General features: G+C 44.9%; 1 protein-coding gene across 3 annotated transcripts in view; it reads right to left on the bottom strand.

Annotated features, from left to right (window-relative positions):
• Positions 1–24,680, bottom strand: part of KCNQ4 (potassium voltage-gated channel subfamily Q member 4) — a 288,300-nt gene that overhangs the window by 93,890 nt on the left and 169,730 nt on the right. For all 3 annotated transcript variants that reach the window (XM_077481942.1, XM_077481941.1, XM_077481943.1), the window contains exon 3: positions 23,508–23,634. In XM_077481942.1, the coding sequence (XP_077338068.1) occupies positions 23,508–23,634 (127 nt within the window). The remainder of the gene's footprint in view (positions 1–23,507; positions 23,635–24,680) is intronic.

The following is a 24,680-nucleotide window of genomic DNA, read 5'->3' as shown; positions in this document are numbered from 1 at the left end:
GCCCTGCTCTCACGATGGAGGAACGCCAACGTCGCCAGGTCAACAACTTGTGCCTTTACTGCGGGGAACTTGGGCACTTTGTCAGAAACTGCCCTGCCAAGCTCCGTAAGTGCATGTCTGTCTCGTCTGGCTCTACTACTGCTTGGCTTAAGACCTCTTCTCACCTCGCCCTTTCTCTTTCCTTGCAGCTCCCAGGAAGGACTTTGCAAGTCCCCGCTATCATTGACTCGGGGGCTTGTAGTTGTTTCATGGACTCTTCTTTTGCTAGTAAACACCAAATCCCTCTGCTGTACAAGGCTCAAGGACTTTCTATCCACCTGGCTGATGGCTCAACAATAACAGCGTAACAGGTCCAGATTTTATTGTCGAGCCATCAGCCAGGTGGATAGAAAGTGTCCAAGCGAAGGCCATGGTATGCCAAGAATGATTGCAAACAAAGAAGATGATATAATGTCCAAGCGAAGCAGTTCTTGGTGCAGGTTAGAGATAGAAACTGCACCAAGAACTGCTTCACTTGGACATTATACCATCTCCCTTGTTTGCAATCATTCTTGGCATGCCATGGCTGCAGGCCCATAACCCTGCTATAAACTGGGTAACCGGGGAAATCACATTCCTCTCTCCATATTGCCAGCAGTACTGTATCCTGAAGAATCCTGGCAAATCCTCTGCTTTACTATGTCTGGACTCTGATTCTGAACTTCGCCAAGCAGTGCCTGAAGTATATCATGACTACCTAGACATCTTCAGTAAGAAGGGAGCAGAAACTTTGCCTCCCCATCGGGCATATGACTGCCCCATTGAACTCCTTCCCGGAGCCGAAATTCCCTTTGGCAGGATCTTTCCTCTGACCGAACTGGAACAGGAGACCCTGAGGCCGCGTACACACGCGGGGACTGTTCGCTCAACTTTGTTCGTCAAACAGTTTCAGCGGACAGTCCGCTCAAAATTAGCATGGACGGACTTGCCCACACACGACGAACGAACAGTCCGCTGAAACCGTGCACGATGACGTGAACGGCACGTACGACGGGACTAGAAAACAACGTCCTATACACTGCAATGCAACCTTCGGCGTGTAAATTCTTTCTGAGCATGCGCGAGACTTAGTTTGACGAACAAGCCTACACACGGGCGGACTGTCCGCTCAAACCAAGTTTCAGCGGACAGTTTTTCGGAATTTCCGAAAAACTTTGTTCGTCAGACTGTCCGCTGAAACTGTCCGCTGAAAGCCCACACACGAGCGGACTGTCCGCCGAAACACTGTTCAGCGGACAAAGTTGAGCGAACAGTCCCCGCGTGTGTACGCGGCCTGAAGATCTATATAGACGAAAACCTGAAGAAGGGCTTCATTCGACCCTCCACTTCCCCAGCGGGTGTGGGCATCTTCTTTGTGGAGAAGAAGGACCATACCCTTCGGCCCTGCGTTGACTATAGAGAGTTAAATAAAATAACAGTAAAGAATCGATACCTGCTTCCTCTGGTACCAGAATTATTTCAGAGATTGGGAACTGCCTCTACCTTCACTAAGCTGGACCTCAGAGGGCCCTACAATCTGGTCCGTATCAGAAGTGGGGATGAGTGGAAGACAGCTTTTCGTACCCGCTTTGGGCATTTTGAATACCTGGTGATGCCCTTCGGATTGTGTAATGCCCCCGCTACCTTTTAGTATTTCATTAATGATGTCTTCCGGGACTATTTATACTTGTTTGTTATTGTCTACCTAGACGATATCCTCCTTTTTTCCCCTTCTCTGGACTCTCACCGCAAACATGTTAAATGTGTCCTGGACCGGCTCCGACAACACGGACTGTACGCCAAGGCTGAAAAATGTGCCTTTGAACAAGAAAGCATCTAATTTTTGGGCCTAGTTATTTCTGTAGAAGGAATAAGGATGGACCCACAAAAGATTTAAAGATTTCCGCAATTCTTGACTGGCCAGCTCCCACTGACAAGAAAGGGGTCCAACGTTTTGTTGGTTTCGCCAATTTTTATAGAAAATTTATCAAGGGGTTCTCCGCTATCATCTGCCCAATCACGCAACTAACCAAGCAGGGGGTGCGTTTTCATTGGTCTCCAGAAGCTCAAGCCGCCTTCGAGTCCCTCAAGAGACTTACGCGGATGTCTTAAAACATCCCGATTCTTTTCTGCCGTTTGTCCTGGAGGTAGACGCCTCAGAAATCACTATTGGAGCTGTCCTCTCCCAACGACAGAGTACCAAAGCCTCTCTGTTTCCAGTTGCCTTCTTTTCCCGAAAGCTGTCTCCCGCGGAGAGGAATTATGACGTAGGTGTTTGGGAATTACTGGCCATAAAATCTGCCTTGGAAGAATGGCGATACCTGTTAGAAGGAGCTGCTCATCCTATCCTGATCTACACAGATCACAAGAACCTGGAATACCTGAAGTCTGCAAAAAGGCTGAGACCGCGACAAGCCAGGTGGGCCCTGTTCTTTTCCAGGTTCTCATTCCATGTTACTTACCGGCTGGGCTCTAAGAACACGAAACCCGATGCCCTCTCTAGGATGTTTCACAAATCCGAAGAAACTTCACCCCCTGACACTATCCTGGCCCCAGGGAACTTCCTCTTGCTACAGGAAGATCTGCTCTCGCGGTTGAAGCAAGCTTCCATGGGGGCAGCACCCACCGTTGGAACAGAATTACAGGCCAGGGAAGGACTGTTTTGGTACGGAAGCCAAATCTTTGTACCTGAAGACTTACGGGTGGCCATTCTCGAACTTTGCCATGACCACGCACTAGCAGGGCACTTTGGTATCTCCAAGACTGCTGATCTTGTCCAGCGTACTTTCTGGTGGCCCCAAGTACTTAAGGACTGTAGGAGTTACGTGGAGTCCTGCACCACTTGTGCCCGGAACAAAACCCATAGGTCCAGAGCCTGGGGATTATTGAAACCTCTGCGCATTCCGGACAGGCCTTGGAAGATGTTGTCTATGGACTTCATTGTCGACCTACCCCCGGCAGCTGGGCATACTGCCATCTTTGTGGTGGTAGATCGGCTGTCTAAAATGGCCCATGTCATCCCGATGAAGGGTACCCCCTCTGCTTCCGAGACAGCCCAAATGTTTATCAGGGAAATAATTAGACTTCATGGAATCCCGGCCAATATAGTTTCGGACCGCGGAGTGCAATTTACCTCGCGGTTTTGGAGAGCGCTGTGTAAAGTCCTGGGAATTGCGCTATCATTCTCCACCGCTTACCATCCTCAGACAAATGGCCAGACCGAGAGGACCAATCAGACCCTCGAGCAGTACCTGCGTTGTTTTTCGTCTTTCTCTCAAGATGACTGGGTCACACTGCTTCCATTGGCCGAATTTGCTTACAACAATTCCATGCATTCTGCTACAAAGCAAAGCCCGTTTTTTGCTAACTATGGTTTTCATCCAGCTTTTCTTCCTAATTCCATTCCTGAATGTTCTGTGCCAGCAGTCCTAGAAACTATACATTTTTTCTCCTTGAACAATCAATTACTACAGAAGACCATGGCAAGATCCCAGGAGCAAAATAAGGAAGTGTTCGACAGGAAGAAGCGGGGTGAATTGTTGCTTGAACCGGGTAACCGTGTATGGTTGTCCTCTGCAAACCTTAGGTTGTCTTGTCCTTCCAGGAAATTGGGCCCCAAATTCCTGGGCCCTTTCCCTGTAAAGAGGAGAATTAAGGAGGTGGCTTATGAGCTGGAGCTCCCGGATTCACTCAAGATCCATCCCGTTTTTCACGTCTCCCTGTTGAAACCCTTTGTCCCCAATCCTTTTCCTGACCGGAATGTGAATCCTCCGGACCCTGTAATAGTGGATGGGGAAGAAGAATTTGAAGTTGAAGCTATCCTGGATTGTAGGAAAAGGAATAATCAAGCTCAATTTTTAATTAAATGGAAAGGCTATGGCCCGGAGGAGAATTCTTGGGAGCCTGTGGAGAATATCCATGCAAAGACTTTAATCCAAGCTTTCAAGAGATCTCACCCTGAAAGATGGGCTCGGTTGGGCATCCGGAGGCAGCCCCTTGAGGGGGGGCAATGTCAGGAGGATCCTGCCAGTAGAGTTCAGTCCGGACCTTCCGCCGCACGTCCGCGTGTGAGCGCCTGTGCGTGCCTGTGATCGTGTGTGCGCGCGCGAGTGTGTGCGCGCGATCGTGCGCGCGTGTGTGCGCCTTTTGGCGCCAGGCGGGCTATCTAACTCGGCTTGTCATATCCAGTTTTTGCTGTCTGATCTACAGCATGCGAGTACCCTGATTCTGAGAACCTGCCTTCTGTGACCTGCTGACCCGGCTTGTTTACCTTCTACTCCTGCTATCCGCCTGCACCTGATCCCGGCCTGTCTGACTGCCCCTCTGCTTGATCCTTCGGTTCTTCGCTGACTGCCTGACCTCTGACCCGGCTTGTCTGACTGCTCTGCTTCCAGCCTCCTGTTTCGGTGCCGTTTGCTGCTCTATCTCCAGTAGTGGTTCCAGCTCCTACCAGAAGTCCTGCTTCTGCCTGAGTTCCTGCAGTGGTGTCCAGTACCGGCCATCCCGCCTGCTGCTCTGCTTCTGCTTCCTGCACCTGCCTGCTGATCCTGTTCCTTCCGGGTTCCAGCCATCCCTTGATCCAGCTGTTGATCCTGCCAGGCACTCGTGCCACTCCTGACTCTTGTGTCACCTGTAAACTCTACCAGGGCCCTTGAGTCGGAGCCGCAAGAGAGGTCTCTCCCTGCAGGTCGGGCTCTACCACCAGGTACGTGACACCTTCCTTTTCTGAATGAACATCGTGAGTGATCAGTACCTAAATTTTATTTCCCCTCCCTTTTGGCATTGTGGGACAGATTACTTATAAAACACAGTTTACTCTCATCACATACACCACTGGCATCAATATTCTGCAACCTGATTTTTCTACCAGGCTTTAGACCCCTAACTTTCCAATGGTCGATTACAAAGGATTTAAAAAAATAAGACGTTCGCACATGAAGATATGCATCTCTTTAAACCTCAACATCAATACCTAATAATACTGTAGCTGCTCACTTTTAAGATAAGGACACTTACCTAGTGATCCAGCACTGTCCTCGCCTGAGCCGATTCTTCTATTGACTTTGGGTACAGGTGCTGGCATCTTAACAAAAGGAAAACGGTTGTGAAGCCTTATGGCTTCACAGCTAGTTTCCCACTTCAAATGCGTAAGCTGTGCTTTGTGAATGGTCCTGCAGTCTTCTGGAACCTGTGATGTGTCCCAGAAGGCTGTAGGGGAAGGAGGGGGGCCAAACTTCCGCTTGGGTCAATGCGGTGATCCGACTGGAAGTGAGAGCAGGTACCTGTCAAAAGTAGGTACCCGTTTACCTCCCCAAAAAAGTGTCAATTATCAAAGAGGAAGGAGGGAGGATGCAAATAAGTAGATCTTCCCCCTTTTGGGTAAAGTTCCGCTTTAACTGGGTCATGATCAATGATAAGATGACCAGTATACTAAATGATACACAAAATAAAGTTAAATTGATGTGTAATACAATACAACTCCACCAAGTAATCTTCATCACAGAATACCTGCAACAGAGATCTATGTTCCCTCTCTAGCTTCTTCTTTTGAGCTTTCTTTTTTCTTCTTGCTATTTCTTCACTGGTAATAACCTGCCTAGCTGTTTGGTAGGCCCTTTAATAACTATACTACGAGGGGCATCCAAGTCAAACCGGGACTTTTGAGTTTATATAATAAAAGAACAAATTTTAAGGAGTGGAAACTGCATTTATTCTTCAACATACTCCCTTGCTATATTTATACACTTATCCCAGTGTTTAACTAATGCCTGGAAAGCTTCGGCATAGAAAGATTTGTCAGTATGCCTGAATCATTCTAGGACAACCTACTTCACTTCAACATCAGTGCTGAAATGCGGACCTCTGAAGAACTCTTTTAGGGGTCCAAACAGATGGAAATAACTCAGAGCGAGGTGCAGGCTGTAAGGGGGATGTGGCAATACCTCCCAGCCGAGTTGCTGTAATGTGCACGTAGTGTGGTGAGCAGCATGAACTTGTTCTTGTCCTGCAGAAACAGGACAACCTATGCGTATGCACATCACTCAAAACATGACAGTAATATTCACTGTTGATAGTGGCACCACAGGGTAGAAAATCCAGTAGATTTGTCTCTTGTGCAATTTCACACCAGGTTATGTTTCGATTATCCAGGATCAGGCATTCCACATGCTAAATGTTCACAGGAATAACTGCTGTGAGCTGGGAACCACCACGGCCGGGATCGTCACCGACAGACATGCGGTTATCTTTGAAAGGTTTACACCAGTCGTCATTAAATGGCAGCCCACTGTCTGGGCACGGCCCGTGGGATGCTTCTGCCTGGACTGCCAGTGTAGGACCAGTCGTTGGTTTGCTGGGACCGCGGATTTCCCAGCAACCAATGACATCACGTGTGTGCACCCCGCCTCCTGCTCCTCACCACGGCTATCGCTCTTACTCCCTGTGGGGAGTGATGTTAAGTGCATACCCCGCTCCCTGCTGCTCGCGGCTCCTTGCTCCCTGCTCCTGGCTCTTATGTGAGGTATATCTTGCAGCTTCCGTCCACTGCAGCTTGCCAAATGTGTTCTCTCCTGCCCTCAAGGTATGTGGGACATAATCTGTTAAGGTGCACACTGATGGGCAGAATGAGTTAAGGTGCACACGGATGGGCATATTTTGTTCAGGGGCACACTGATGGGCACATTTTGTTGGGCCTATCAGAGTGCCCCTTAACATAAAATGTGCTTATCAGGGTGTCCCTTAACATGAAATTTGCCAATTAGCATGCTACTTATTTTATGTTAAGGGTCATGCTGATGGGCATATTTTATGTTAAGGGGCACTTTAATGAGCATATTTTATGTTAAGGGACACTCTGATGGGCATATTTTATAAGCAACACTGATGTGCACATTTTATGTTAAGGGGCACGCAGATGGGCATGTTTTGTTGTGCCCATCAGAGTGCCCCTTAACATAGATTATTTTATGTTAAGGTTCATTCTGTTGGGCACATTTTATGTTAAGGGGCACTTTGATTGGCACAAAAAAATGTGCCCATTAGCATGCCCCTTAACGTAAATTGTACCCATCACAGTGGCCCCTAACATAAAATAAGGGGCATGCTGATGGGCACATTTTATTTTAAGGGAACACACTGATGGGCATATTATGTTAGTGAGGGTATGCTGATGAGCAAATATTATCTTAAGGGGGCACCCTGATGGGGACATCTGATGTAAGGGGGCACTCTGATGGGAATACCTAATGTAGTGATGGGGACACATGATGTAAGGGGACACTGTGATGAGGACACCTGATGTAAGGGGGCACTCTGATGGGGACACCTGATTTAAGGGGGCACTCTGATGGGGACCCCTGAGGAAAGGGGGCACTCTGATGGGGACCCCTGATGTAAGGGGGGACTCTGATGGGGACCCCTGATGTAAAGGGGCACTCTGATGGGACCCCCTGATGTAAGGGGGCACTGTGATGGGGACACTTGGTGTAGGGGGGCACTTTGATGGGGACAACTGGTGTAAGGGGGTACTCTGATGGGGACTCCGATGTAAGCTGGCACACTGATGGAGACCCTTGATGCAAATGGGCACTCTGATGGGCACACCTAATGTAAAGGAACACTGTGATTGGGACACCTGATGTAAAGGGACACTTTGATGATGGCACCTAATGTAAGGGGACACTCTGATGGGGACAAATGATGTAAGGGGGAACACTGATGGAAGACACCAGATGTAAGGGGGCACTCTGATGGGAGACACCAGATGTAAGGGGGCACTCTGATGGGGACACTTGATATAAAGGGGCACTCTGATGGGGACACCTGATGTAAAGGAACACTCTGATTGGGACACCTGATGTAAAGGGACACTCTGATGATGGCACTTAATGTAAGGGGACACTCTGATGGGGACAAATGATGTAAGGGGGAACACTGATGGAAGACACCAGATGTAAGGGGGCACTCTGATGGGGACACCTGATGTAAGGTGGCCCACTGATGGAGACCCTTGATGCAAACGGGCACTCTGATGGGCACACCTAATGTAAAGGGACACTCTGATGATGGCCCTAATGTAAGGGGACACTCTGATGGGGACAAATGATGCAAGGGGGCACACTGATGGGAGACACCAGATGTAAGGGAGCCTTCTGATGAAGAAACCTGATGGCAATACCTGATATAAGGGGTACCCTGATGGTGGCAACTGATTTATGGGAGTAGTCTGATGGGGGCACCCAATGTAATGAATTACTCTGGTAGGGGCACCTGATGTAAGGGGGAACACTATTGGGTACACCTACATTTACAGAGTATTACCAGAGTGTGTGGAGGAGAAACCATAAGAAAAGCACCAGAGAGCGCGGCTTACACCAAAAAAGGGAAAGAAGACAACTACAATCTTTCACGGCACAGACTTGTGATTCAGAATTTTTTAGTGTCCGGACCTCCTTGAATTTTAATTCACTACCCCTGGTTTACACCATTCAAATGTCTTACTGAGCGTCTCATCACTGTACTGTGCTTGAAGTCTTATGTAGAAATACGTGGGTTTTACTCCTTCATCACCACACGCTGTTTTATGTACGAACTAACACTGTTGTTTGCCATCTTGGCCCACAACATGTGCGCCACCTATCAGTAATAGGACATACTTGCTGCTTACTACTGTAGTACTGCCATGCTAGCATCCCTTTTTATACCTGTAAAATTAAAAATCCCAGTTTGACTTGAACGCCCCTTGTAGTATATCTGGGAGATATTCAGACCTCTTTAGTTTTATTCCATCTTGTGTTTGGTGGAGGTTGGAGCTAGTTTATGCCTCTTGGGTAGGTAGGTTCTCTTTATTTTGTGATTACTTAACACAATTGGGTTAATTTAAGTAGGAAAAACAATATGGCTCCTCTGGTAGTCAATCCTATCCCCATACAGTTAGAACACAGTGAGGGAACACACGATTAATGCCTTGATTGCCGCCTAGTGTTAGCCCCTTCCCTGTCAGTGACATTTACACAGTAATCAGTGCATTTTTATAGCACTGATCATTGTATAAATGCCAATGGTCCCAAAAAAGTGTCAAAGGTCATTGATCTCTCTGTTGCAATGTTGCAGAACTGCTAAAAATTGCAGATCACCGGCATTAGTAGTAAAAAAATAAAATAATAAAAATGCCATAAATCTTTCCCATAGTTTGCAGGCACTATAACTTTTGCGCCAACTAATCAATATATGCTTATTGTGATTTTTTTTTTACCAAAAATATGTAGAAGAATATATATTGGTCTAAACTGATGAAGAAATTTGTTTTTTAAAAAAGGTTTTGGGGATATTTATTATAGCAAAAAGTCAAGCATATTGTTTTTCTTTCAAAATTGTCGCTTTTTTTGTTTATAGCGCAAAAAATAAAAACCGCAGAGGTGATCAAATACCACCAAAAGAAAGCTCTATTTGTGAGAAAAAAAGGACGCAAATTTAGTTTGGGTACATTGTCAATCGACCGTGCAATTGTCAATTAAAGCGACGCAGTGCCAAACTGTAAAAAGTGCTCTGGTCAGGAAGGGGGTAAAATTTTCCGGGGCTGAAGCGGTTAAGCTCTGTGGAAAAGTGAATACAACGCTTCACCTCATTTACTAAGCTCTGGAGCAACTGCACTCGAATAGTGCAACTATCCTTGCAAAGTGAACAGCCTATTTGGCTCTAGTTAATCAACCCCTACGGCTTCTGTGGTTGTTGTGCAATCAAAAGAAATGGTAATTTTGCAAATAGATAAAAATTAGGAGTTTTACAGATAAATCTTTCATTTTAAAAAACAGCTCCATGGTCAGTTGAGATCACAAGCCCAGAACATATACATTTTACAAAAGGTGTATAAGAGCAATATGTACGTTTCTTTGCTAAAATGTACTAAAAAAAAAAAACATTATGGGTTACTATAGTTTACAAATATTTTCATCCTAATTCAGACACTGATCATTAGGCTCTGTTTCCACTACTGCGTTGCATTGCTGACACGTGAAGTTGCATGACAAGTCAAAATCCATGTATTTCAATGGTCCCCGTTCTAATTGGTGCGACTCAAGTCGCAGCGACTCCAAAAAAGGTTTTTGTACTACTTTGTTCCGACTTCAGTGCAACCTGTTCTCCCATGGTTCTCACCAGTCGCATGACATCGCATCAAAAATTGCATTGCAAAGTCGCACTGTAAATTGCGCGACTTTGGGGTCGCAATAGTGGAAACCAAGCCTTATGGTGTAACTGGGATGTGCTAGAGTTCAGTTACAGACACAAAATATTTCTACGAGAAAAGCATATGAATGTTTAATACTTATGTAAACTATTTATCAAAGTCATAAAGGTTTCGTAGAATCCACAAAATGCTGTCAATTCAACCAGAGCAAATATTGACTGTATCGTGTAAAAGAACATGGTCAATGAATACTAAAATATTTTTCCACAACACCGAAAGTAGCTATGCACAACGGACTAAAAAAAAAAAGCTGCTTTCAGCATATTTAAATGCTGTGTGTGATCATGTGAAGAGCCCTGCGGGGACAAACGATCCTTACTCCATCTCATGTGCCATTTTCAAGGTAACTGGTCTAAAGACTGCACACCTTAAGTGAATTGTCTGATTCAACCAACCAGTTTTCCTGATTAATGCAAGCAAGTGAAAAAAAAATTGTGAAAAAAAAGCCGCCGTATTGTTGTTCTCTCAACCTGTATTCTAACTCACAGTTGTTACCTGTATGATGCATGCAAACCATCTCAATTGGCAGTGGCAACTAACCCAGCAAGTTTGGCAAGCCTTTAACCCTAAATTCAGGAAACCTAAAAAGCACCCCCACACTCCAAGGGTTATCAGCTTGTTTATGTCTAGAGGCTGAAAAAGCCGTTTTACTTACCTGATACTCTGCTTCTCCAGCAGATGGCGCTCTCCTATGCTCCAGCGGTGGATTGTTCCTCTGCGTCCTCACATTCAATGCAGGGCTGTGGTCCCTACATTGAAATTGATGACATCAGAGGACCTTAGAACCCCGGTCAGAGGACCTGAGACCGGGGGGGGGGGGGTTCAGGACCTGAAACCGGGGGGTCAGAGGACCTGAGACCAGGGGTCTTAGGTCCTCTGATGTCATCAATTTCAGCAGCATAGAGGAGCTTACAGGACTGTTGGATCAGGTAAGTAAAAGTGCTTTAACAAGTCCTCTAGACCTGAGGTCCCCAATGCCTAAGTTAGGAACCGGGCAGCACAGCAGGAATTCACATGGGAATGTAGAGCTGCCAGAGTGCCTTACTGCTCTGGGGGCAGTGTGGTGCACAATACAGCGCATCACAAAGCTCCCTTTTTTTGTTTTGTGTTCCACAAACTTTATTTGAAGTGTTCATGTCAATGAAGTGAACATTACTATGCAATTTGGCATGGTACACAGCACACTGCAGCTCAGGCGTAGGCTGTGTTAAAGTGTGAATGGGACACATAGGAAGCAATTATTTTCTGTGTGTCCTTGCAGTGACCGACATCTTACAATGCAGTAAAACATCTGTCACCGCTAGGGTAGCCACCTGTCCAGTTGTGACCCGGACAGTCCTGGTTTTGAAACATGTGTCATGGTTTCAATCCGTCTGAAGTCAGGACATACATAGCAACAGTTCAGCCATCCTGTGACTAGTGGCACCGGCCGCAACATCTAGAGCGGCGCGTCCTGATTCCTGTGCCTGCCATCAATGTTACACTGTCACACACATACTACCTGAGCTCTCCGAGCCCAGCTCAGCGATGGGTGCCCTGTGATTGGCTGAATGGGTCAGTGTGGAGCTAGTCACATTTCGCGGCCACCCGGAGTCCCACCTCCCTGCCTGGCATGCACTGTGTGACTCCTCGCTGAGGTCTCTTTCTCATCTGCCCTCTCACGCCCCTCTGTCAGTCACCTCCTCTCTGTCAGCCACCCCCCTCTCTGGCAGCTACCCCCCTTCTGCCCCTCTCTGTCTGCTACCCCCCACTCAGCTATCCCCCCATCAGCTACCTGCCTTTGTCAGCTACCCCCCCCTCTGTCAGCTACCCCCTCTCTGTCAGGCACCCCCCTCTATTTCAGCCACTCCCCTCACTATCAGCAACCCCTCCTCTCTGTCAGCTACCCCCTCTCTGTCAGCAACACCCTCTATCAGCTACCTTCCTCTCTGTCAGTTACCCCCCTCTCTGTCAGCCACCCCCCTCGCTGTCAGCTAGCCCCTCTCTGTCAGCCCCCCCCCTCTGTTAGCCCCCCTCTCTGTCAGCTACCCTTCCTTTGTCAGCTACCCCCCTCTCTGTCAGCGACCCCCCCTCTGTCAGCTACCCCCCGTCAGCTACCCGCATTTGTCAACTACCCCCTGATTCCTGTGTCTTGCCGACACACTGGACACAGCGATGCAGCATCTGCCTCTACTTTGCCTTCTCCCCAAGCCCCCCCCCCCCCCCACACAATGGAAGGAAGGAAAATAGCACTACAGTAGCGCAGCTTTGCTCCGCCCCCCCCCCCCAAACTCCGGTTCCCACATTTTCTGGCTCAAAATGGCTCTCTGTAAGGCAGTCTTTAGTGGCAGGGGACACTGATGGGGGGTGGGGGGGTTCCCTGATCTAATAGAGGTCTCTGGGGGGGGGTGCTGATATAAGGGGGTATAAGGGGACTAATGAGAGTGTCTGTGTAGAGAGGGTGCTGACTGCTGGTGATCCATTATATCAGCAGTCAGCACCCCCCTTAGAGATCTCTATTAAATAAAGGGAACTCTCCTTATAGCAGCACCGACATTAGATAAGTGTGTTCTAATATTACCCCCCTCTCTTTAAAGGAACCCATTATATCACAGTCTCCTTATATCAGCACCCCCCCCCCCAAGAGTCTGACGGTTCGTCTCTAATGAGGATCAGATATAGTGGAGTTAAAAAAAAACAAAAAACTAAAATAAAACTAAAACGCCTCAAAAAAAAACTATGCAAAAATAAATAAAAATGCAGTGCAACCTCCCCCAGTAATTATATGAATTTAAATGTGAAAAGAAAACTTAGATTGAAAACCGCAAAGGATAATCCAAGTATTAATACACTCCAATCTTATTTAAACATATACTGTGCAATTGCCATACACATATAATAATGTATGAATAGTGTATATCCATTCCAAAATGTGTTGTGCTAATATCCAACATACCTAACTCAAAAGGAAATTGGATATTAGCACATTTTGGAATGGATTGAAGGTTTACACCACTATTTATATACAATATTATATGTGTACGGAGATTGCACAGTATATGTTTAAATAAGATTGGAGTGTATTAATACTTGGATTACTTACGTGGCACACTCACTGTCTTGGAATATAAACTGAGCTGTGCATGCACTGAACTGTGTCCATTCTACAGAACACTGTGAACAGGCAGTTAGGTTTATTTTATTGCTGAAAAGTCATTGCATGTCTCTACTGCAATAAAGAGTCTGTCTTTAATTTTAGACTTTAGTTCAACTTCAGTAGTTCAGTAGTGTATGGGTATTGCAAGGCAAATGATTTGTGCCCAAAGCTTTCTGGTTAAATTGGTTGTAAACCCTAACACACCACTTTTCCCTACAGGTAAGCCTATAATAAGGCTCATCTGTAGGTATTAGAAATATCTTCTAAACCTGCACGATTTAGGAGATAGTTACCATATATGCTTCCGCCGTCATCATCGGTGCATGCACACATGACACGCCCGTAGCGTGACTGTTGGCAACCACGCGCATGCGTGGGAGTGACATCATGCGACTCTGGCTAGTCACAGTTTCAGAGTCCACGGCCCCAGAAGGAAGAGGGGTGAAGAAGGACGCAGCCACCAGCGGGGACCTTGCAGACATTGTGGGCTTCGTTTGCAGGTAAGTGCAACATAATGGGCTAGTCTGCTATGCATAGTAGCCCATTATGCTTTTACTTTGCAGGGGAAAAAGAAAGAAGTAAAACCCATCAGGGTTTACTTCCTCTTTAAGTTCACTGCTTTACTGTAAATGCCTGAGCATTCTACATGTTCCCATATACAGTGGTGTGAAAAAGTGTTTGCCCCCTTCCTCATTTCCTGTTCCTTTGCATGTTTGTCACACTTAAGTGTTTCGGAACATCAAACCAATTTAAACAATAGTCAAGGACAACACAAGTAAACACAAAATGCAATTTGTAAATGAAGGTGTTTATTATTAAAGGTGAAAAAAAATCCAAACCATCATGGCCCTGTGTGAAAAAGTGATTGCCCCCTAAACCTAATAACTGGTTGGGCCACCCTTAGCAGCAACAACTGCAACCAAGCGTTTGCGATAACGTGCAATGAGGCTTTTACAGCGTCCTGGAGGAATTTTGGCCCACTCATCTTTGCAGAATTGTCCTAATTCAGTTACATTAGAGGGTTTTCGAGCATGAACGGCCTTTTTAAGGTCATACCACAACATCTCAATAGGATTCAGGTCAGGACTTTGGCTAGGCCACTCCAAAGTCTTCATTTTGTTTTTCTTCAGCCATTCGGTGGTGGACTTGCTGGTGTGTTTAGGATCATTGTCCTGCTGCAGAACCCAAGTTCGTTTCAGCTTGAGTACACGAACAGATGGTCGGACATTCTCCTTCAGGATCTCTTGGTAGATAGCAGAATTCATAGTTCCTTTTATCACGGCAAGTCTTCCAGGTCCTGAAGCAGCAAAACAGCCCCAGACCATCACACTACCACCACCATATTTTACTGTTGGTATAATGTTCTTTTTATGAAATGCAGTGTTCCTTCTACGCCAGATATACTTGGACACACACCTTCCAAAGAGTTCCACTTTTGTCTCATCGGTCCACAGAATGTTGTCCCAAAAGTCTTGGGGATCATCAAGATGTGTTGTGGAGAAATTGAGACGAGCTTTGATGTTCTTTTTGCTCAGCAGTGGTTTTCTCCTTGGAACTCTGCCATGCAGGCCATTTTTGCCCAGTCTTTTCCTGATGGTGGAGGCATGAACGCTGACCTTAACTGAGGCAAGTGAGGCCTGCAGTTCCTTGGACGTTGTTGTGGGGTCTTTTGTGACCTCTTGGATGAGTCGTCGCTGCGCTCTTGGGGTAATTTTGGGCGGCCGGCCACTCCTGGGAAGGTTCACCACTGTTCCATATCTTCGCCATTTGTGGATAATGGCTCTCACTGTGGTTTGCTGGATTCCCAAAGCTTTGGAAATGGCTTTATAACCCTTTCCAGACTGATAGATCTCAATTACTTTCTTTCTCAATTGTTCCTGAATTTCTTTGGGTCTCGGCATGATGTGTACCTTTTAAGGATCTTCTGGTGGACCTTTCTGTGTCAAGCAGCTCCTATTTAAGTGATGCCTTGATTGTGAACAGGTGTGGCAATAATCAGACCTGGGTGTGGCTAGAGAAATTGAACTCAGGTGTGGACAGCCACAGTTATAGTATGTTTTAACAAGGGGGGCAATCACTTTTTCACACAGGGCCATGATGGTTTGGATTTTTTTTCACCTTTAATAATTAACACCTTCATTTACAAATTGCATTTTGTGTTTACTTGTGTTGTCCTTGACTATTGTTTAAATTGGTTTGATGTTCCGAAACACTTAAGTGTGACAAACATGCAAAGGAACAGGAAATGAGGAAGGGGGCAAACACTTTTTCACACCACTGTATGAATAACTATGATACTGTATAACGAGTTGTATAATTTAATTGTACCCATCTGAATAATAAATGTGCCATTCTTTTCTGTCATTAAAAGATTACTACTTTATTTAATGACTGCAACTGCTCGCAAATTTAATGAAAATGCATATAGAATACAGCACAGGTTTTGTATTTCTGCTGCATATTCACCTGAATTCTCCGTATTTTGGTTGTGCAGCATGAGGGCATTGCTCTATGGTATTTTTCTCTCATGATATAAAGAAATTGTGACGTTCTTTGTGTAAAAACTTGCTGAACAGTCTTATTTCACCTCAAACAATCTATCTAGTAGCCATGACAATGCTGGCTCTGCAATATCTCCCAGTTAAACATCTCTTCAAACCTTCCTGCTCCCTTACAAGGGGAGACAAAACCCCACTGTGCAGCTGTTATACTGACGGGGGTGAGATGGAGGGAGGAAAAAAGGCTGTGTCCCAGAGGACTTGTAACATCTGTAGACAGGGAGTAACAATGGAGGGGGAAAAATAGGAAAAAAATAAGAAAAGACCAGCCAACTTACAAGCAAATATACATTTAAAATGTATCTAAACCCAGGAACAAAAATCCGATATACAGTATCTCACAAAAGTGAGTACACCCCTCACTTTTTGTAAATATTTTACTATATCTTTTCATGTGACAACACTGAAGAAATTACACTTTGCTACAATGTAAAGTAGTGAGTGTACAGCTTGTATAACAGTGTAAATTTGCTGTCCCCTCAAAATAAAACAACACACAGCCATTAATGTCTAAACTGCTAGCAACAAAAGTGAGTAAACGCCTAAGTGAAAATGTCCAAATTCGGTCCATTTAGCCTTTTTTGTCTTCCCGGTGTCATGTGGCTCGTTAGTGATACAAGGTCTCAGGTGTGAATGGGTAGCAGGTGTGTTAAATTTGGTGTTATCGCTCTCACTCTTTCATACTGGTCACTGGAAGTTCAACATGGCACCTCATGGCAAAGAACTCTCTGAGGATCTGAAAAAAAGAATTGTTGCATAGGCTATAAGAAGATTGCAAAGACCCTGAAACTGAGCTGCAGCACGGTGGCCAAGACCATACAGAGTACAAGTTCCACTCAGAACAGGGATCGCCATGGTCAACCAAAGAAGTTTAGTGCTCAGTGTCATATCTAGAGGTTGTCTTTGGGAAATAAACGTATGAGCACTGCCAGCATTGCTGCAGAGGTTGAAGGGGTGGGGAGTCAGCCTGTCAGTGCTCAGACCATACGCCGCACACTGCATCAAATTGGTCTGCATGGCTGTTGCCCCAGAATGAAGCCTCTTCCAAAGCACAAGAAAGCCTGCAAATAGTTTGCTGAAGACAAGCAGACTAAGAGCATGGATTACTGGAACCATGTCCTGTGGTCTGATGAGACCAAGATAAACTTATTTGATTCAGATGGTGTTTAGCGTGTGTGGTGGCAACCAGGCGAGAAGTAGAAAGACAAGTGTGTCTTGCTTACAGTCAAGCATGGTGGTGGGAGTGTCATTGTCTGGGGCTGCATGAGTGCTGCCGGCACTGGGGAGCTACAGTTCATTGAGAGAACCATGGATGCCAACATGTACTGTGACATACCCTTCGGAGACTGGGCCGCAGGGCAGTATTCCAATATTATAATGACTCCAAATGTACCTCCAAGAGGACTGCTGCCCTGCTAAAGAAGCTTAGGGTAAAGGTGGTGGACTAGCTAATCATGTCTCCAGACCTAAACCCTATTGAGCATCAGTGGGGCATTCCAACAGAAGGTGGAGGAGCGCAAGGTCTCTAACATCCATCAGCTCTGTGATGTCATCATGGAGGAATGGAAGCGAACTCCAGTGGCAACCTGTGAAGCTCTGGTGAACTCCACGCCCAAGAGGGTTAAGGCAGTGCTGGAAAATAATGGTGGCCACACAAAATATTGACACTTTGGGCCCAATTTGGAAATTTTCACTTAGGGGTGTACTCACTTTTGTTGCCAGCAGTTTAGACAGTAATGGCTAAGTGCTGAGTTATTTTGAGGGGACAGCAAATTTACATTGTTATACAAGCTGTACACTCACTACTTTACATCGTAGCAAAGTGTAATTTCTTCAGTGTTGTCACATGAAAAGATATAATAAAATATTTACAAAAATGTGAGGGGTGTACTCACTTTTGTGAGATACTGTATTACAGTTTACTAGTCTGTAGATCTGTTGGTTGTATTAGTGTTCAGTTTTAAGTCTTTTTATGTTATCTTTATTTAAATCCAGTGATCTTGAAAGGCACACACATCCTGTTCTAGCATGACAGTACTTACTTACTGTACTGTATCTATGGCGGAATAGCCATGTCACTCTAGGACGGCAAGTGTGCTAGGACTTCAGAACACCTCCCATCTCACCTTTCCATAACACAGAGAGAAGTGTTCTGTAGTTCACACAGAGAATTTGGACAGGGCTTATAACCAGTGTTAATTTAGTCAATGAAAATGTATTCATCATAATTTTCGGCAGCTGCATTTTTACAATAACAAAAAGTACACCACATTTTCGTCCACTGAAGAAAACTATGACAAAAATCAATTCTGTTTTTGTTAACGAATGAAAACTAAACAAAAATGTGAGGCAGGGATGTTTACCCTCAGAACTTCTGGTTTCCACAGAGCTCCTGCTTCCTCTGGATGGAGCCCCGCATTTGTAGATAGGAGGCTGTCAGCAGAAAGTTAGACTACAATGATGGCAAACCTTGGCACCCCAGATGTTTTGGAACTACATTTCTCATGATGCTCCATTACACTGCAGAGTGCATAAGCATCATGGGAAGTGTAGTTCCAAAACATCTGGGTTGCCAAGGTTCGCCATCACTGTTCTATTAGGATGGCAGTAGCTTGGCTGTGTGGTTAACCTTCTCACACACTGCCACTCACTCATACTCACTCATACTTCATACTGATCTATAGAGGCCCCCTGAAGGAAACCTGCTCCTTGTCACTAGGCTTCTCAGATTGTCCACTACCGGAGAGTAGTACACTGTCTGATCTGTGCAGGATTAACCCTTTTTACTGCCAGAGCTGTTTTTGCACCCATGCTTAAAAAAATCTATTTCGGCCTGAAGATTACATAAACACCCTCCGAACATTATACATTTTCTTAAAGCAGACAAATTCATGTAAATGTGCATTGCATGGTGGCATCACCATGCAAAGAGTTTTTTTTTTTTTTAACGTTACACTTCTGTCAAAAAAGCAATATTCTTGTAACGAAACTTGGTTTACCTTAAAGATCTTATGAATGACTAAAGCCCCGTACACACGAGAGGACTTATGTCCGACAGACTTCCGAAGGAGTTCCGTCGGAGTTCTGCCGGAGTTCCGACGGAGTTCTGACGGACTTTTCGGCTGAGCGGACTTGGCCACACACAATCACACTAAACTCCGACGGATTCGAACGTGATGACGTACGACTGGATTCGAATAAGGAAGTTCATAGCCAGTAGCCAATAGCTGCCCTAGCATCGGTTTTAGTCCGTCGGAATAGCATACACACGAGCGAATTTTTCGAAGGGACCGGGTCCGGCGGAGTTCCTTCGGAAAAATTTGAAGCATGTTCCATATTCTAAAGTCCTTCGGACTTTGGCGAGTCAAAAGTCCGTTGCAGCCCACACACGATCGAATAGTCTGACGGACTCAGTCCGTCGGACTTTGGATGTTGAAATGTCCGCTCGTGTGTACGGGGCTTAAGTCTGTGTCATGTTCAAACCTTAATACCATAAATAATAACCTATTAAATTTTTCACCCCAGGAGTATATAAGGAGTGTGGAAATTGTAGAGAAATGCTTCAATAATGCATTACAACGTAATTAATCCCATTCGATTTTAGTCGACTATAATGATTTCATAAAGAAATTATTCTGGGTGGCTGCACTTCCAAAAATCCTTTTATTGAAGCATCATATAACAAGTGGTTGACAGATGGAGCAGGGGACAAAGAGGTAGACGCGTTCCGTGCAAATGTTAGCACTTAGTCATTACCTATTGAAACTAGTCACCACAATCATCTATATACTGCTCTAATGTGTCATCATTAGATTACAGGTTAACTAACCAATAAAAATTTGTACTCAGCTGGTGTTACAAAGAAAACCACCTGGCTTAGAATCTATGGTACTTACACTCAAATCTGATGTAAAGAGTTTGGTTCGAATCCACTGCCAGAAATAATCTGATTGTCTATTGAAATCGCCCCCGAAGTTGCCAAAAGTAGTGCAGAAACTACTTTTGGGAATTGATGCGGCGCCACAAAGGCGGCGTCACAACGGTTAAGGAGGGGCCATTGCAGGCAATGGCATGCAAAACGACATGTCAAATCCTATGCCATATGCATTTAGAAATGTATGCCCTGAACATAGCTGCCATATATTTCCAAATTATATTGCCACATATGCCGTCTTAGATTTTGACAAGATGCTGCAAGCTGGACTGAACAGAAATTTGAGATTGACAGACCAAACAGCCCATGTGCATGAGGCCTTAAGCCTCGTACACAAAATCGGATTTTCCACAGACAAAGCCTTGGACTTTTGTCCAAAGGGCATTGGCCAATAACTTGTCTTGCATACAAATTTGGGTTCCTTCTACTAATTTTGTGTTAGTAGAAGTTTGGTGAGTGCTGATTCGCACTTTTCATTTTGTGCTTTTGAGTTCATTTCTGAATGGCCATTCGTCAACCAGCCATGTTGCGGAATCAGAAGAGATAATGTGTTATTTATTATTGGCCTTGGAGTTATCGATTTGACCCAAGTCCAGTCCAGGAACAGGAGGAGGAGGATTTCTTGGACCAAAAATTAGTTGCGTTATTAATCGTGACCAGTTATGTCACATGCTTTTGCTGAGGGAGCTCCAGGAGAATAATCCAGATGATTTTCAGAATTATCTCCAGATGACGGACCCCTGATTTCACCAACTTTTGGCACTGTTGACCCCCTATATTAAGAAGCAGGACCCATGCACAAGGCTTTTATAACATTTTTTGGTTGAATAATGATTTGATTTGGTATATTTTCTATATTTTTGGATGCATAGGATGCACTTCTATTGGCAGATAGTATGTCTAATTTTATTTGTTTTCTTTTTTTAAAGTGGTTGTAAACCCTTACAAACCACTTTGACCTACAGGTAAGCCTAGATTAAGGCTTACCTGTAGGTCCAAGAAATATCTCCTAAACCTGTATGGTTTAGGAGATATTTGCCCGAAAACAGGCACTGCTGTCTACGGCGCATGCGCCATAGCCAGCGGCACGCAGACGCACTGAGCGTGGCATTCTCAACGACGGAGCTGCCGCGCGTGTCGGCTCCCGTGCGCATGCGCGGGAGTGACGTCATCGCGGCTTCGCCGAATGACAGCTGCGGAGCTGCGAGACCCCACCAAGAAGATGGATGCGGCGGACTACAAGGGACAGCGGCGACTTCGCTGGCTCCTGTGTCAGGTAAGTGACACATAATGGACTACTATGCGATGCATAGTAGTCCATTATGCTTTGCCTTTGCAGGGAATGAAAGAGGAAGTAAACTCATCAGGGTTTACTTCCTCTTTAATGCACAATAAAAAAATTGTGTAGAATAATACTTGGCTATGTATTTTACTTCAAATGACAGTTTGGGAGTAGACAGTTACATTTTAACCTCCCTGGGCGGTATGATTCATTCTGGTTTTAGGTGCTGAAAGCGGTACAATTATTTTGCATGGAAATTTGGCGTTTTATATTGTAGTCCTGTTAATCTTAGGAATAACTCTCTTAAATCTGTTCAAACCAGAGTCTATTATGCCGCGTACACACGAGCTGACTGTATGGCGTACTTAGTCTGTACTTTCCGCCAGACTGTCCGTCGGACTTTCCGAACGGGCTACTTGCCCACACACGGCACTTTTTGAGCGGACTAATACGGCGTACTAAGTCCGCCGTACTATCCGCCCTACTTTTGAAATGTAGGGAACGCGCTGCGCGGCCACTTATATAGGGACAATAGGCGGTGTCACATGGCTTTATGTCACATGGGTTGGTGTCACATGGTGACCCCGTCCCTTACGATGTCACAGTCCCCATGTGACATCAACCCATGTGACCAACCCATGTGACATAAAGCCATGTCACAACCGCCCCTTGTCCCTATATAAGTGGCCGCGCAGCGCGTCCCTGGCATTGTGGCCGGAGAGAACGTTGAGTCAACATCTCCTGGAGAAGAAGGAGAAGAAGAAGAAGAAGAAGAAGAAGAACGGAAGGCGGCGGCGGCGACAGAAGACCGGGCCACCGTCTGTAAAAGAGCTATAAGAAGGCGCGGTGGCCCGGCAGAAGAACCGAAGAGGGGGAGCGGGAAAAGTCCGCTCATTTCAAAAGTACGGCGGACTGGCATACACACGGCCAGATTGTCCGCCAAAATGCGAGTACGACAGACAGAATTTAGAAAAAAACGAAATTCTTAGTACGCCGGACTGCACGCTGAAAAAGTCCGCTGAAGCCCACACACGAGCGGATTGTCCGCTGAAATGTGTTTCAACGGACTAAGTAGGCCATACAGTCCGCTCGTGTGTACGCGGCATTAGACATCCCGGGTATGATAAAGTTTATAATATAATAAAGAATAATAAAAATTATTCAATAATGTAATCAAATCCTAAAACACTGAAAAAGGGACACTTTTTGGTTGCTATGGGCAATCTCCGAATTTCAGGCAGAAAAAAACAGTATTTATAATATAAAAGTACATGCAGGGCACTGCACAGACCACTAGGGACAAAGGGGGTGTGTAATTTTTTAATACAGTACTGTAATCTGTAAGATTACAGTGCTGTGTGTGTTTTGTGTCTTTTGTTAATTTGCCACTGATCTCCGCTCCCGTGCGCCGTAACATCGCAGGGAACGGAGCTCGGCGGCACTCGGGCACTGTGTGAATTGAGCGGAGGACAGCTCGATCACACAGCGCGGAGGACATCGCTGGATCCAGGGGACAAGGTAGGTAACTCTCCCTGTGTCCTCCCTGCATCCAGCGATGCGATCCCGAGTCTGGCTCGGGGTTACCGCTCGTGTTAGTAAAATCCCAACCGAGCCAGACTCGGGATTACCGCTAGGAAGGTTAAAAATACAATGTAAAATTGACAAGGGACACAAACATAGTTGTATCTTTGATCTTAAAAAACTACGGGCTAATGGTGATGTGGTAACTTGCCCAAAAAAAAAAAAAGCAGAATAATATTATTCTTGATATCACTAGGAAAAAAAAGCCTTTGAAAGTTAATTTGCAATAACTCCATCAGTGTCTCCAGCAAAGCAGCTTCATTATTATCCCATTAAAGAAGAAGAGAATGTGCGCTGCATTTTGAGATTACATAATTTGCCACGTCACGAATGTTAATTCTCCATTGCGACCGCTAGTTTACAAGACTGACCACATTTGGTTCGTCCTTGCTTCCGAGCATGCGTGTTTGTACTTTGGACAACAAACATTTGTCCATGGAAAATTCTAAAGCCTGCCATCCCACATTTGTCCGTGGAAAATTCGACAATTGTCCAATGGAGCGTATAAACGGTCGGATTTTCCATCAACGGCTTGTCATCACACATTTCCCGTTGGAAAATCCAATCATGTGTACGCGGATTTAGAGTTTACATAGACTTCAAACCTACAACAATAATGAGTTCGGTCAGTTTGGAAATCTTCATATGATGTTATATATATTGAAATTAGATTTTTTTTTTGATATATATCTATATATATATATATATATATATATAATTTGATTAGTTTCTCAGCATCTTTTTGAACTTACCAATAACACAAAAAGGCTTCCGTGCAAATCTTAGACGCCCCTTCCATCCTCTGTATCGGCAGCAGCACCCAGCCGACCAGATTCGAATGACGTACTCCATGCCAAATACGACAATCATCACAAATTCCTGGTGCATACAGAAAAGTTGTTACACACCACAGTATTCGGAAATATACATGAATTAAAGTACCAGCAGGTATGTAACATTGACAAGATAACATACAGTATATTGGAAAAGGGTTGTGCTAGCCTAACTAACTGGAGTTTAACAAGGGCCCTAGTTAACACTCATTTGCCTAGTCATACATGAATAAATACTTTCCGTTTAACTAAACAACAGAGATTTAAAATTAGAATGTACTATTTAAAGAAAAATGTTCTGAAGGCCAACTGAAGGCTCCCATTTTTTTTCTCTTTATTATACCACTTTGCTGTGGTATTTTTTCCTAGCTGATTTTCACCTGGAAATACCTAAAATACCTTTTTTTTTAAAATCTTAGTCGAATGTGCTTACTGTTCCACCACTTCATGCTGGCATTGGTGAGCCATGATCACATCCATTATCACAGGTGATGCTGAGGAAGAGGTGGGATGTGTCTGACCTAATCGATTACAGAACGCACTGGATAGGGTGGTCAAGCTCTGATACCTATTTTATGTGCAGTTATATTTAAACACCCTGTGCAACTGCTACTGTATAACAGGGTATGGAAGGTAAGACTTTTAAAATAGAGGTTGTTAGTAAAAATGTTTTTCTGACTAATTAGCTATTTATCTCATATTTTTTATATTTATCTATTTTTGTGGTTTATTCTAAAGAGTGTCTTGGTTTTCTTCTTAGCAGGCCCTATATCTTCACTAATTTACACAGGGGTCCAGAGGCTGGCAACAACAAAAAAAAAGAAATCAGACATGAATAAAATGCTTTCTCCAGTCCGCTTTCCCCCATCTGAAGCCAGGTACGCAAGGTTTTTTTTTTCGTTCAGTGGGTTGAACATTAAAAAAAAAGTATCTTTGACAAAAGCCAGCCGATTTTCGAACAGTGTGTATCCAACTTTAGTCTTCTTCCCGGGGCACGGTCACCTCATTGTCTAGCAGTATATTTTGGCCCTGCTCAGTTCTCAGTTACATTTCTTTGTTCAGTAGCACAATATGTTATCAAGAATAATTAAT

This window comes from Lithobates pipiens, unplaced genomic scaffold (assembly GCF_037356315.1).
Source record: "Lithobates pipiens isolate NorthernLeopardFrog02 unplaced genomic scaffold, aLitPip1_a1.2 Scaffold_16, whole genome shotgun sequence".
Classification (NCBI taxonomy): Eukaryota; Metazoa; Chordata; class Amphibia; order Anura; family Ranidae; genus Lithobates; species Lithobates pipiens.
This window is presented reverse-complemented; position numbering and strand designations above follow the sequence as displayed.